This window comes from Capra hircus, unplaced genomic scaffold (assembly GCF_001704415.2).
Source record: "Capra hircus breed San Clemente unplaced genomic scaffold, ASM170441v1, whole genome shotgun sequence".
NCBI classification, from domain to species: Eukaryota; Metazoa; Chordata; class Mammalia; order Artiodactyla; family Bovidae; genus Capra; species Capra hircus.
In genome coordinates this window covers 9,090-24,897 of record NW_017213803.1, presented here as the reverse complement: position 1 = coordinate 24,897, position 15,808 = coordinate 9,090, and the positions used below count along the sequence as shown (strand labels likewise).

Here is a 15,808-nt window from a genome sequence, read left to right as displayed (position 1 = left end):
CCGGACGGCGCTCCCTCCCTACCTCCTTTGTCTCTTTTTTCGTCTTATTATATTTTTTCCTACCTGTTTTTGAAGCCAATGATCTGCTTGCTGGGTGCCTGATGTCCTCTGCCGGCATTCAGAAGTTGTTTGTGGAATTTGTTTTGTGGAATTTACTCAGCATTGAAATGTTCTTTTGATGAATTTTTGAGGGAGAAAGTGGTCTCCCTGTCCTATTCCTCCTCCATCTTAGGACGCCCCCTGCAATCTGTCATTTTAGCTTTCTCCTCCAATTTCCTTTCTAGATAAGAATTTTATGCCCAAAAAACGTCCTTTTCAACATGGCCCTATGGATGGCATCTTTGACCTCCTTATTCCTCAAGCAATAGGTAAGTGGGTTCAACATGGGATGCCTGCAGTGTAAACCACGGACACCACTTTGTCGAACCCAGGGAGACGCAGGCACTAGGCCGACATAACTAAAGAGAAGAGGGCCATACAGGATAGACATGGCTGTCCCGCGTGCAGAGCAGGTAGAGGAGGCTTCGCATCTCCCGTCAGCAGAGCGGATCTTCAGGATGGGGATGAGGATGTCAGTGGAGGAGCCCAGGACAGTCAGGCCACTGTAGACGCCCTCAGCTCCAGCCACGACAAAACCACCCACTTGTTGAGACTGGTGTCAGCACACACAAGGGAAAGCAGAGGGGGCAAGTCACAGAAGAAGTGATGATGACATCGGGGCTGCAGAATGGAAGGCGAAAAGCATCACGTGTGCATCGTGGGGTTCAGGAACCCGGTGACATAGGGACCCACCACCAGCTGGACTTAGAGTCTCTGGGACATGGCGACGGAATACAACAGTGGGTTTCGGGTGTAGCCACAGCAGCCATAGGCCACGGACGCCAGAGAAAACACTCTGCTATGACGAAGAACTCAAAGTGCCCCTGATGCCAAGCACAGCCCCGGAAAGAGACGGCTTTCCGCCTCACAAAGAAGTCGGAGAGCATCTTGGGGCTCACGACAGAAGAGAAGCTCATGTCCATGGAAGACAAATGACTGAGGAAAAAGTACATGGGCGTGAAAGCGGGACTCCATCTGTATCAGAACAATCGTACCCAAGTTTCCTGTTAGGTTGATAAGGTAGAAACTCAGAAGGAGCAGGAAAAGGCAGACCTGCAATTGAGGGCTGAAATTCAAACCTCTGAAGATGAACTCTGTGACCCTCGTGTTGCTTTCGTTAGAAGGAGACAGACTCTGGATTCCACTGGAGAAGAGAAGAGAAATTTGGTAAGCATGTCTTCAAAAAGGGAACCCAGAAAAAATAAACTAGTCCCCTAGGAGAGCATGCCAAAGCTTTGACTGTGTGGATCACAATAAACTGTGGAAAATTCTGAAAGAGATGGGATTACCAGACCACCTAACCTGCCTCTTGAGAAACCTATATGCAGGGTCAGGAAGCAACAGTTAGAAGTGGACATGGAACAACAGACTGGTTCCAAATAGGAAAAGGAGTACGTCAAGGCTGTATATTGTCACCCCGCTTATTTAACTTATATGCAGAATGCATCATGAGAAATGCTCGGCTGAAAGAAGCACAAGCTGGAATCAAGATTGCCAGGAGAAATATCAAAACCTCAGATATGCAGATGACACCACCCTTAGGCAGAAAGTGAAGAGGAACTAAAGAGCCTCTTGATGAAAGTGAAAGAGGAGAGTGAAAAAGTTGGCTTAAAGCTCAACATTCAGAAAACGAAGATCATGACATCTGGTCCCATCACTTCATGGGAAATAGATGGAGAAATGGGTGGAAACAGTGTCAGACTTTATTTTTGGGGGCTCCAAAATCACTGCAGATGGTGATTGCAGCCATGAAATTAAAAGACGCTTACTCCTTGGAAGAAAAGTTATGACCAACCTAGATAGTATATTCAAAAGCAGAGATGTACTTTGCTAACTAAGGTCCTTCTAGTCAAGGCTATGGCTTTCCCAGTGGTCATGTATGGATGTGAGAGTTGGACTGTGAAGAAGGCTGAGCACTGAAGAATTGATGCGTTTGAACTGTGGTGTTGGAGAAGACTCTTGAGAGTCCCTTGGACTGCAAGGAGATCCAGCCAGTCCATTCTGAAGGAGATCAGTCCTGGGATTTCTTTGGAAGGAATGATGCTAAAGCTGAAACTCCAGTCCTTTGGCCATCTCATGCGAAGAGTTGACTCACTGGAAAAGACTCTGATGCTGGGAGGGATTGGGGGCAGGAGGAGAAGGGGACGACAGAGCATGAGATGGCTGGATGGCATCACTGACTCAATGGACGTGAGTCTGAGTGAACTCCGGAAGTTGGTGATGGACAGGGAGGCCTGGCGTGCTGCGATTCATGGGGTTGCAAAGAGTCGGACACGACTGAGCAACTGAACTGAATGGAACTGAGGAGAGTATATGACTTTTAGTTGCATGCTGTGGCTAAGGAAACAGAAGTGAAATGAGGCCAGGGCAAAGGATCAGATTTGAAGCTATAATATTACAAGATTCCCTAGGAATTCATCAATATATGGGTGAGAAAACCACAGCTTAGAAACTCAAATTCCCATAACCAATAGCAGAGAAAATTCCAGAGTAAGTATCCGGCAATTCCAACTTCAGTGATGTTTACCTGAGCTCACCAGGTGGGTATGCGCCTGGTGAAGTGATGTAGGAGAGTGAAATGAAACAAGCCGAGAAGAATGAGCAGCTGCTCCGTGTTAGGCCATGTGCTGTGCACTTCGGGATTACAGCTTAAGCCTAAGTGCATGTTCTGCAAGTGCTCCGACCCTAGGAAAGTTCCTTTTCTTCACCTGTGAAATAGGAGTAATAATAGTAATACCTACCTTGTAAATTGCTGTGAGGATTAGATGAGTTAATGCCTGCAAACATCTAACCGAGTCTTATTGAGTTTCCAGTAAGTGCAGACTGATTATTGGCATTTGTACCTTACATGTTGTCTTTAACAAACCTGCAGGCTAAACATCATATTTCCTTTTACATAGGAGCAAAATAAAAGTTTAATCCTTTTCCCTATACTAGTGACCGGCAGAAGTGGGCGTCGAGTATTACCTGTCAAAGCAGACGGTAATCTTTCTTTTTTCACACTGTAACAATGTCTCCTGTGTCTTCAAAAATCCTTTCATCTTAAAGAGGTTAAACATGTATATTGCAATAGGAGTACACAAAACACATTTTGGCTTCCTATTTTTTTTGAGGTTACAGCCAATGGTCATTAGTGGGAAGCCCATAGGATACTAGAAAGCTGTGTTTAAGCATCACTTTATGAAAACAGTACATAGAAGAAACCATGAGAAGAGCCTGAATTAGCCCAACTCTGTACCCTCTATGTATTCTTTTTTTCATGCATTGTAACTATGGCCTTGGTTAGGTCAGCTGATCTCTTTGAACCTGAGTTGCTTCATTCATTCAATGTGGCTGAAACCCCTGTAACTTGACCTCTCTACTCACTTAGAATGAGAGGGTTGATGTGTAAGTGCTCAGAAAACTGCACATACTTTAAATTTTTATTTGCCCAGGAATATTGGAGTTCAACATCACACTTATGCTAAGCACTTTTCCTTCACTTTTTATTTTGAAATTTATTATTCAACTTTAGCAAGGCTATACCTCTGAGGCCCAATAATATAGCTTGCATGATATTCTTCACTTTAGGGAAATTGAAGAGAAAGGTAGGATGGGCCGTCAAGCCGTCCACCTGTCACACTCACCACCTGTTTACACTTTCTCCAGGATCACTCAGGCACCTCATCTCAGTCTTCCGTTTGCCCTTTGCTGAAAGCTCATCAACTCCTGTCGTCAATCTTTGTTGCTAAACCTGCTCAAGCCTTCTTTACTTTTTTTGAGATTACAGCCAATGGTCATTAGTGGGAAGCCCATAGGATACTAGAATGCTGAGTTTAAGCATCACTTTATGGAAACGGTACATGGAAGAAACCATGAGAAGAGCCTGAATTAGCCCAACTTTATACCCTTTATGTATTCTTTTTTCATGCACTGTGAGAATGGCCTTGGTTAAGTCAGCTGATCTCCTTGAACCTGAGTTGCTCAAGCGCTTATACAGGCGGTGCTGGGACTTCACTGCTGAGCGGCTTTTTCCCTGGGTGCGGCGGGCGGAGGCTCCTCTCTAGCCGCGGTGCTCAGGCTTCAGCACAGGCTCTAGAGGTGCTCGGCCTCAGTGACTGCAGCCCATAGGCGCGACAGTTGCAGTGTGCAGACTCCACCACGGGCTCAATAGCTGTGCAGCACCCACGAAGCTGATCCACAGCATGTTAGATCTCCCCAGGTCAGAGGTCAGATCCGTGTCTCCTGCGTTGGCCGGCGGAGTCTTTACCATTAAACAACCAAGGAAGCCCCTGCCCAGGCCTTCTGCATGACATTTTAATTTCTCAGTGTTTCGATGGGGCTTGATGCCTAGAATAGACTACAGTGTTCCAACAGGTGAGACCACACAGGATGAGGAACTCAAGTCACTCTGGGGTTCAGGGCCCTTAGGATAACAACACCACAGCCCACAATAACCTTCTTTCAGCAAGGAGAAAGGAAATCACCCAGATGGCTCAGACTGGAATGTGAATTGAATTCAGGGCTTTTCTTTTCCCCTGTTCCTGCTGCTAAGGCATCTCTGATCCGTTTTATACTCATGTTATAATATTTTGATCCAACTGCAGAACCTGAACTTTTCTCTACCTAGGTTATCTCTTCTTAGACCTTCCTCAACCATCCATCAAAGACAAGGATCATGCCATCGTGGCCATGAGTCAAATATAAAATTTGCTTTCGATTTACTTCATTTATGTTCTCCTGAACTTGCTATAAATCAGGTAGGAAAAGGAACAGATAATGATTTAGAAGTTCTTAACTTACGTTTCAATGGGGTCCCTCTTCTTTAAAGATGGCAAGAAGAACTAAAGTAAAAACAAATCAAGCTTTTTAGCTTTCGTCTCTTCCCTTACCTTCACACATAGAATGGGTCCAAATTTTCAATAGTCATCTGATTTTGCTTTTTGCTTTCCTCCAGAAAGAAGGTGTGGAAGACTCCACTGTAACACATACAGAGTCTTGGCCAACTAGCTGCAAGTCCCCCGAATTCATTGCGTCATTTTCTCTTTGTTCTTACTGAAGTTGTCCTGTCCCCAAAGTGGACTGTATCTCGGCAAAGAACAGTTAAGGGAAAGTGCAATTAAAAGTCTGCTCCATAACCTCAGTCAGTCCAGTGAGATCTATTTTCTGATAATTTTATATTTGTTTCTAACTGGATATAGGCTCTCCATTTTCTCTAGTTCGAAGCTACACAAGGAAACTCTATGGAATCCTTTTTAAATTAAATTAGTAGACGGGACTTCTCTGGTATCCAGTGGTATCCGGTCCCATGCAGGAGGTGCAGGTTCAATCCCTGGTCAGGGAGCTAAGATCCCTTGTGCTTTGTGACCAAAAAACCAAAATAACATAAAATAGAAGCAGTATTGTAACAAACTCAATAAAGACTTTCAAAATGAGCCACATCCAAAAAAAAAAAAAAAAACCCTTAAAATATAATGAAGGAAATGTGAACACACTTTTATTGTGATTGATAAGCTGATGGTGCCACCTCGTGGCAACGTTTAACACCACCTTGCAAAGGAACTATAACAATGCTACTTACTTCACTAAGAACCTTGCCTACACTTTATTTGAACACACCCTATATTCAATATGGGGGCAATACAGCAGAAAGTGGGCTTCCCTGGTGGCTCAGACTGTAAGGAATCTGCCTGCAATGCCGGAGATGCAGATTCAATCTCTGGGTCAGGAAGTTCCTCTGGAGAAGGGAATGACTACCCACCTCAGTACTCTTGACTGGAGAATTCCATGGACAGAGGAGCCTGGGGGCTACACTCCACGGGTCACAAAGAGTCAGACACAATTGAGTGACTAACGCTTTCTATATGCACTGAAGCTTCCCTGGTGGCTCAATGACAAAAAGTCTGCGGGCAATTCAGGAGACACAGGTCCCATCCCTGGGTTGGAAAGATCCCCTGGAGAAGGGAATGGCAGCCCACTCCAGTATTTTTGCCTGGAGAATCCTGTGGACAGAGGAGCCTGGTGGGCTACAGTCCATGGGGGTCACAGAGTCAGATACAACTGAGCGACTTCACTTTCTTTCTTTCTTTCTGCTCTCAGTGGAATGTAAGCTCCATGTAATGCTGCCTACCAAGCATCATATTATTATAAGTCATCACAAGTGTATTTGTTAATCATATAAATTATTTTGGCAATTAAAACTCCTACTGAGAATAGTTAATAACAATAGTCCAATTAAAAGTATTTAGGATTTATGATTTAAGAATATTCCATAAGAATATTCCAAAAGATATTCCATAAGAAATCATTTCATAGAGTACATGTACATACACAGAAAGATACTGGAAGAATATAAACAAATGCTTTAACACAAATGTTCTGTACAGACCAACCATATTATATAAGGACTTTTGTTTTTTAATATCCCATTAGCTCATAAAATAAATTGTATACATCGACATATTTCTGAGTTCTACATATGCTATACAAATACATATAAACAAGAAATAACTGAAATAAACATATGAAAATATGTTTATGTGACTACTACAACTACATGTGATTTTTATCTCTTTCATGTTCTATTTTCCAAATATTTTAGAGTGATTTTAAGTACCAGCTCCAGAAGTGTCTTTTATTATTCTTCTTAGGCAACAAAAAATATATATATTTTTAAACTTTAGTCACAAATATTTTATATTCTTATTAGTTTTTTGTTGGATTTTTACACTAAATTGTATAATAACCCAAGCAAGTTGAAATATCCTCTCAATTTTTTAAGAAAACTCCCCACCATTTTTAAAGAGTGATAAAAACCATGGTCCAAGAAAGTAATTTACGGAATCTCCAGGATGGCTCAAAACTTGTCACACTCGACGGGGTCTTTTGTGAAGGATACAGACAAATCTCCTCTCCATCGGCATCAGGATATCTGACTTCAACCCCATTATGTTTGGCTTTGAAATGGTTCAAGTGAGATTTGGGGAGGGTGCAGTCACTGACCCATCACCCTGAGTTCAGATGGGAGCCGCTTCCAGCCAGGTGGAAGGTCCACTGTTTGAATGAGCTCCACTTAAAGCCTCCACAGCCTTGACAAAGTAGAATGTCTACTCGGATAATCCCTGTGCTTCAGGGAATTTTCAAGCACCTGAAGAAGAGCCAGCAGCCCCTCATCCTTCCTAAAGGTTGGGTTCTGCTTCAAGAGATGTTTCAGATGCTCAGGGACTAACAGTAAACACTGCATCCTCTTTCCTGACCAATTGCTCCTTCTTAAATTGTTTATAAATCTTTCTTTCTTTGATTGAAACATAAAATGAGGTATAGTTTGCCCTGATGGAGTCTCCAGACATGAGATGAACAGATTCTAAGCCTATAAGACCTACACTGTTTCTAGCATCACTTTAGCTTCCCAGAGAGGCAAGAGTCAGTCTTTCTAGAGGAGGAGGATGAACTGTGGTTTGCATCAATTACTGCTGAGACTCAGAGTAGTCACTGGATGACCGTGAATGAATTCCCTGGCTTTTTTCTTATGTAGCTATCCTCCCAGATTGCTTCAGAGGGGCCCAGAGTCATCTCACTTGGCCTAGGGAACACGTGAGTCATGAAGGTCCCTGTAGCCTTAGGCTCACCCAGAACTACCTGGACCCAAATAACTCAGGCGTAGTAGGTTTTTGGATTCTTGCCACCTCTTCTTAATATCTTCTGCTTCTGTTAGGTCCATACAATTTCTGTCCTTTACTGAGCCCATCTTTGCATTAAATGTTCCTTTGGTCCCTCTAATCTTCTTGAAGAGATCTCTAGTCTTTCCCATTCTGTTCTTTTCCTGTATTTCTTTCAACTGATCACTGAGGAAGGCTTTCTTATCTCTCCTTGCTATTCTTTGGAACTCAGCATTCAAATGGGTATATCTTTCCTTTTCTCCTTTGCTTTTCACTTCTCTTCTTTTCACACCTATTTGTAAGGCCTTCCCAGACAGCCATTTTGCTTTTTTGCATTTCTTTTCCATGGAGATAGTCTTGCTCCCTTCTCCTGTACAATGTCATGAACCTCTGTCCATATTCATCAGCCACTCTGTCTATCAGATCTAGTCCCTTAAATCTATTTCTCATTTCCACTGTATAGTCATAAGGGATTTGATTTAGGTCATACCTGAATGGTCTAGTGGTTTTCCCTACTTTCTTCAATTTAATTCTGAATTTGGCAAGAAGGAGCTCATGATCTGAGCCACAATGAGCTCCTGGTCTTGTTTTTGCTGACTGTATAGAGCTTCTCCATCTTTGGCTGCAAAGAATATAATCACTCTGATTTCAGTGTTGACCATCTGGTGATGTCCATGTGTAGAGTCTTCTCTTGTGTTGTTGGAAGAGGGTGTTTGCTATGACCAGTGTGTTCTCTTGGCAAAACTCTATTAGCCTTTGTCCTGCTTCATTCTCTACTCCAAGGCCAAATTTGCCTGTTACTCCAGGTGTTTCTTGACTTCCTACTTTTGCATTCCAGCCCCCTATAATGAAAAGGACATCTTTTTTGGGTGTTAGTTCTAAAAGGTCTGGTAGGTCTTCATACAACCATTCAACTTCAGCTTCTTCAGTGTTACTAGTCAGGGCATAGACTTGGATTACCATGATATTGAATGGTTTGCCTTGGAAACAAACAGAGATCATTCTGTCATTTTTGAGATCACATTCAAGTACTGCATTTCGGACTCTTTTGTTGACTATGATGGCTACTCCATTTCTTCTAAGGGATTCCTGCCCGCATGAGTAGACATAATGGTCATCTGAGTTAAATTCACCCGTTCCAGTCCATTTTAGTTCACTGATTCCTAGAATGTCAACGTTCTGTCTTGCCATCTCCTGTTTGACCACTTCCAATTTGCCTTGATTCATGGACCTGACATTCCAGGTTCCTATGCAATATGGCTCTTTACAGCATCAGACCTTGCTTCTATCACCAGTCACATCCACAACTGGGCATTGTTTTTGCTTTGGCTCCATCCCTTCATTCTTTCTGAAGTTATTTCTCCACTGATCTCCAGTAGCATATTGGGCACCTACCGACCTGGGGAGTTCCTCTTTCAGTATCCTATCTTTTTGTCTTTTCATACTATTCATGGGGTTTTCAAGGCATGAATACTGAAGTGGTTTGCCATTCCCTTCTCCAGTGGACCACATTCTGTCAGACCTCTCCACCATGACCCATCCATCTTGGATGGCCCCACATGGCATGGCTTAGTTTCACTGAGTTAGACAAGGTTGTGGTCCATGTGATCAGATTGGCTGTTGGTTACTATGAGTGAAATGACACAGAACATACAAGACATACAAAAGACAGACAGGACACCACTCTGGCCAGAGGAACAACTGGGCAAACTAATTGCCGTTTATTATTATAAAGCCCTCCTTAGGCAGAATTCCAGATTGTAAGAATAAGCCTTTTCAGTACAGTGCAGGTGCATACATGTTATCGTATAGCAAAGGAGAGTGAAATCTCTGTCTACTGAAGAGTCTGCCCAAAGCCCTCATCTCCTTCTTATCTCAAGAAGGGAATGCTCCCTCATTTGCAAGGGACCATTAAACTCAAGGCTGTGTCCAGACTCTTTGGCAGAACGCCTCGTATGCAAGGACGCTCAGCCTGAGCAGAGAGACCCGTTTGCAGGCACATCTCTGCTACCCTATTAACCCTTCAATTGGCTAGTTGTCTGCGATTGTGGTTTCAGTCTGTTTGCCCTCTGATGCCCTCTTACAACATCTTCTGTCTTACTTGGGTTTCTCTTACCTTGGACGTAATTTTTCGTCTCTGGGTGACTTTTTTAATGTTGCCATATATGTCTTCTAGTCCAAAATCATAGATTAATTAGATCAGTTTTGTGACAGTATGTTATAACATCAAAATTAGTATTAGAAATTCAACTGTGAAAAAACTCACTAGAGATTGGGACAGGGAAAAAAAACAAAGGAATGCTCCAGAAATTGTCTTTGGTGCAGAGATCTAATAAAGGTATTTTAAGGAATTGCGTGTGGTTCAAAGGGCTTCCCAGATGGTGCTATTGGTAAAGAACCCATCTGCCAATGCAGGAGACATAAAAGATATGGGTTCTTCCCCAGGGTGTGGAAGATGCCCTGGAGTGAGGCCTGGCAACCCACTCCAGTATTTATGCCTGGAGAATCCCATAGACAGAGGAGCCTGGTGGGCTACAGTACATAGGGTCACAAATAGACAAGATTGAAGCAATATAACACTTTTGTTTGTGGTTCAAAGTCAAGATTAACAGCAATCTCTTGGCAGCAGGATTTGATGCATGGGGTTTGAACTTTATTCTTTTCCTGGGAAAGTGAGAAGCAATCATGGTATCCAAATGACAGGAACATAAATTCTGATCAAGCAGCCTCTCCTTTTCCCATTCATTCAGAATCCTTGCTAAATGGTATAGAATCATAGGAACATTCCCAGTTCACTTGATTCTCATGGAAGCTCTTTTTTCCCCCATATCCTGTATTGGATATGAATTTAGGTCTTAGGGGGGAAAAAATCGTCTTTTTTCTAAATATTCCTTTTGTTGATGAGACCTTAGTGTTAAAGGCTTCGCTCCTTTAGAGAAAGTCAGGAAACCTTGGAAGACTAAGTCATAGAGAAAGAAGCAGTTCTCATCCAGTGCTGAGATCACGCAAGGTAAAAGCAAGGGTGAAAGTCTGTGCCCTCCAGCAGCTGAGTGAATGCTCACAGTGGCCATAAGGAGGTAAACAGAGAGTACATGGACTGCAGCCCAGCAAGCTCCTCTGTCCATGGGATTCTCCAGGCAAGAATACTGGAGTGGGTTGCTATTCCTTTCCCCAGGCTATCTTCAGGACTCAGGGTTGGAACCAGGGGCTCCTGCATTGCAGGCAGATTCTTTACCATCTGAGCCACCAGGGAAGCCCCCTTTTAACTTTCTTTCCCACACAGGTGGCTAGACCATACCTATAAATCCAGACACAAACAGTAACAACCTGGATATTGGGAACAGAGTATCTCATTGTGTTATATTATTCTATAAATATAAACATTCCATAATAAAAATATTTTTGAGTAAAAATACGTTGGATGGAGTGTCAGAGCATTTGATGGCAAATAGTAGGGCAATGTCTTAGAAATGACCTGGAGAATAATTGGAAATCAGCAGTTGTCATGAGCTATAATGGTGTTCACAAAACCAAGAGCAGAAACCCTCTCCACCACCGTTAACACATCATCTGTGTGGCTCAGCAAATAAATAGAGCTCTGGTTTCCAGAAGATATTTAGATGCCATAGATGTTTAGAGGAACGACTTACCATCTGCAAGAACCCCAAGAACCTCTGCTCTAAGGCACAGATCAGAACAGTGATAATTTTCTTTCCATCAAGAGAAAGAAAAGTCACCTCATTACACTATTAGCAGCAAACACATACACATCTGAAATGGTTCATCCCAGCCTCCATCTAATTAATTGTTTCTACAATAAATAAATAATCGAAATTAAATGGAGGAAATTTCTGAGCTAACATCCTGATCCTTTTAATAGCATCCTACTAGCACTATTTCTGTCTCTCTGACTATTTAGCACATGCCTCATTCCTGCAGAGACAACAGCTTCATTGAATGCAGGCTATTATTCCTAGCCTGTACACTGGCTCCGCATCTTGGTATCCAGTTGATTCCATAGTCTGCTCACTTCCCTTGAACCCAAGTCACTCCATGCCCAGTCCAGTCCCTGTAACGTGCTATTCTTAGTATAGTTGCAATGTTCAAAGCAGATACAACAACTTCTGGTGTGAGGAAGAAGGATTGTGACCCTATCTTTTCATCAATGCTGCCTGAGAAATCATTTGCTTATCCAACAGCCCCATCAAGATATTTATCTGGGCAGGGGTTTGAGTTAGATTCTACACCCTATTTCTTTCCTACAACACTACTCAAGCATGTCTGTTTTTTGTTTTGTTTTGTTTCCCCTACTCATATGTGGATCTCTGTATAGCCTAGAGACAAATTTTACATTTTTAAATCACCAATAGCTATCAGGGCTAAAAATAGATGTTGTTAGAATTTAGTTTATACCAAATGGATACTTTTCAAAACGCACTTAAATTTTATGAAAATGATTGCAATTCATATAATTCCTCTTTGGATTCCTCTGAGGCTGAGGGGAGCAGAAAGGTGTTGAAATAATTTTTATCTCCATTCTATTGTATTTTTTAGTTTGAAAAGAATGCCAGAAAAATACTAACAAGACAATAAGAAATAAATTTTCTGCATTTTAGTTACCAATAGCTTCTCAGCACATTGTTCCTGATTTTTTAGAAGTTTTCTCATTTTTTCATTCACTTCTTTGTAATTTATTTCTTCTTTCTGTAGTAAGCTATCTCTATCTTTATTTGAAAGAACTAGGGAAAACTGAATATTAATACTAACGTAATAGTTGGAAAACTGAAGAGTTCTTGTTGTTGTTGTTGTTTTGCTTTTGTTTTTCGGTTGACATTTTTCTTCACTTGCTTAGCTGCATTTCCTTTTTATTTTCAGTGATCATGATATTGTATTTTTGGAAGGTAAGAATTAAGAAAATAAACATAGTAGATCCTAAATATAATGTGTGGAGCATTATGCGCTTTGTAAAGGCATATGTAGGAGAAGTGAGTGTTCTGTTTGGTATTTCCACCTCTGCATGTAAGGATAGGGGCAATGTGTGCTGCTCCAAAGACTCTCACCTCATCTGGACATTTCTGTTGGTCCAACTAGTGTGAGAGCGTTAGTAACTAGGTTTCCTCAACAGTTATTAGATTCCATCATATTCTCAGCAATGAAGATATTTGAGGGGAAAGAATCGCTCTGAGTCTGGGTGATTGGGGATTTTTATCACTAATAGGGACATGGTGAAATGGAGCTTTTAAAAAAAGGTACTAAAATAAAAATCATGTCGAAGAACGGAAGGATAGCACCCCCAAATTCTGCACATTTTTTAGCATCTTTGGATGATGGTCAGATAGTCTAACCATGTCTGGAAGCTTTACTTTTTAATCTATTTTCTGTTTTAGATGGAAATTTAACTTTTGAGGCAAAACTTTCTCCTGCCGATGATCCTGCACATAGCAGCTTTCACTTCTTTATTTCTCAAGCTGTAGATGAGAGGATTCAACATGGGAATCACTGCTGTGTAGAACTGCCACCACTTTATTGAGATCCAGAGAAAAAACTGCACCTGGCCTCACGTAGATAAAGAAGAGAGTCCCATACAAGACGGAGACAGCTGTGAGATGGGAAGAGCAGGTGGAAAAGGCCCTGTGCCTCCCATGAGCAGAGCGGATGCTCAGGATAGAGATGAGAATGTAAAAATAGGAGATTAATATAGTCAGGCTGCTGACGACAAGTACAGATCCAGCCACGATGAAAACTAGCAATTTATTGATCCGCATGTCAGCACATACCAGAGAGAGAAGCGGGCACATGTCACAGAAGAAGTGATTGATAATGTTGGAACCACAAAAGGGAAGTCGAAAAGCAGCTGTTGTGTGGGTCATGGTGTTCAGAAATCCAACAGCGCAGGGTCCGACCACCAGCTGTATGCAGAGCCTGTGGGACGTGACAACTGACTACAGCAGTGGGTTACAGATGGCCACGTAGCGGTCATAAGCCATGGATGCCACGAGAAGGCACTCGATGGCCACAAAGAACCCAAAGAACCACTGCTGCAAGGCGCAGCCCAGGAAAGAAATGGCTTTCCTTTCAGCGAAGAAGTCTCTGAGCATCTTGGGGCCAACCACGGATGAAAGGCAGACATCCACAAAGGACAGGTGACTGAGAAAGAAGCACATCGGTGTGTGCAGGCGGGAATCCATCCGGATGAGGGTAACCATGCCCAGGTTTCCCGCCGTGGTAACAAGGTGAAAAAGAAGGAGGAGCAAGAAGAGGAAGCCTTGCGCATGCCGATGGCACTTTAAGCCTGTGAAAATAAACTCCGTGACCCTGGTATAGTTTTCACCAGCCATTGGTTAGTTCAGTCACTAGAGTGAGGGGGAAGAAAAAAAAAAAAAACTAGAAATTGATAGTGCACAAAGCTTTAAATTCCTTAAAAGCATAACATTATCCATATGAAAAGAAATTGCAGGTTTTCAGTTTAGGAACGTTGGCATAAAAAAGCTAGAATAAAACGCCAGCAAATCAAATACAGTTCTAAAGAGCAATACGGCTTAAATGCTTTAGAGAGAAAATTCGGGTTTAACTAAGAGTTTGTTCGACATTAGAAAACCTATAAAATATTTTAAATGTTGGTCAGTCTTATTTTCCCATAAATCCATTTAACTCATCTTGAACATTCGAAGATAAATAGAGAAGCAGAAATAGGTTTAAACAGTGAGTTAAACTTACATGTCAGTGAGTTCCTTTCTTCTTTAGAGAATTAATACTGGAGTACAAACTGTGCTCTTTTTTCAGCATGCATTTCATCGTCCCACCCAGACCTGTGCCTTTGCATAGAGAGGAAGTCCGACTGTCTAGCAGTCACTTGGTTGTATTCTTAGTTTTTCCTCCAAGGAAGTAGGAAGATCACTCTGAAAAAAAATTTTTTTTTCCACATGAATTAACGTTTTCAGAAGTAGTTACATCATTTTTTGTTCTGGGAGAATTTGTTTCCCTAAAGTATGCCATACCTTGGGAATTTTATTAAGAGGAGAGGAAATTAAAATGTTCTTGCTGCCTCTAAATGCTTTTAAAAATCCTCTGGGATCAAAATATTTGTTTTCTGTTTTTGACTCCTTTTCTTACCTCCTTCTTTAGCTATTTACAGAGTAAACTTCAGTGTAATGATGACTCAATTTCTGGAACTGTTTATCTAAAGTTCATTATAGTAGAGAATTTTCCACAGGATACCTTATTTGACATTGTTATCATTTTAGTTAGTGTCTTTTTCCAATACGGACAAAAAAAAATCACTGAGAATCAAAATGTGTGAAGAATCTCTATTATATTTATACAGGGTTTTCCATGAGAAATTGAGAGATGTTTCACTGACAAAGGCAAATCTAATGCTGCACTGGAGCTTTACCAATCGTTTTGCCGGTTTCTAGTGAGATTGAGCAACTTTGCAATCTTTACAGGACATTTACATAACCAGTGGTTGGTTACTCAAGTGTTTGCCCACATTTTTTCACCAGATTCCCTGATTTGTTAAATATATATATATAAATAATTATTATTCATGGATTTCAGGTATACCAGCTATATTCACTGTAAATACATCTTTCCTTGGTGTGTCTTACATGTTTATGCTCTTAAAGGCAAGCCTATGGTCTCAATTTTAATATGGTTTAGAGAATCAATATTTTCCTTTATGTTTAGTATTTTTGTAGCTTTTTTTTACATTTGTAACCACATATCACAGAGATCCTGTCCCATATTTTTTCTAAATGTTTTAATTCCTTGCCTTTCACATCTTGATTTCCAAATCATCTTGAGATGACCTTAGTATGTGTTGTGAGGTAAGGGTAAATGACCACTTTTTTCCCATGCAGACATTCAATGGATCCAATACCATTTTTTCAAATCTTTTCTCTCCTTAGTATCAGTCAATTCAGTTCAGTCGCTCAGTCGTGTCCAACTCTTTGCGACCCCATGAATTGCAGCATGCCAGGCCTCCCTGTCCATCACCAACTCCCAGAGTTCACTCAGACTCACGTCCATCAAATCAGTGATGCCATCCAGCCATCTCATCCTCTGTGGTCCCC

General features: G+C 41.6%; 1 protein-coding gene and 1 pseudogene across 1 annotated transcript; both read right to left on the bottom strand.

Moving 5' to 3' along the window:
* Positions 1–280: 280 nt before the first annotated feature.
* Positions 281–5,109, bottom strand: LOC108635333 (annotated as a pseudogene).
* An 8,022-nt stretch (positions 5,110–13,131) lies between these two features.
* On the bottom strand, positions 13,132–14,074 carry LOC108635332 (olfactory receptor 1009-like). The gene is given in 2 exon segments (XM_018045518.1): positions 13,132–13,249; positions 13,251–14,074. Coding segments are annotated over 2 exon segments (942 nt in total).
* Positions 14,075–15,808: the final 1,734 nt, after the last annotated feature.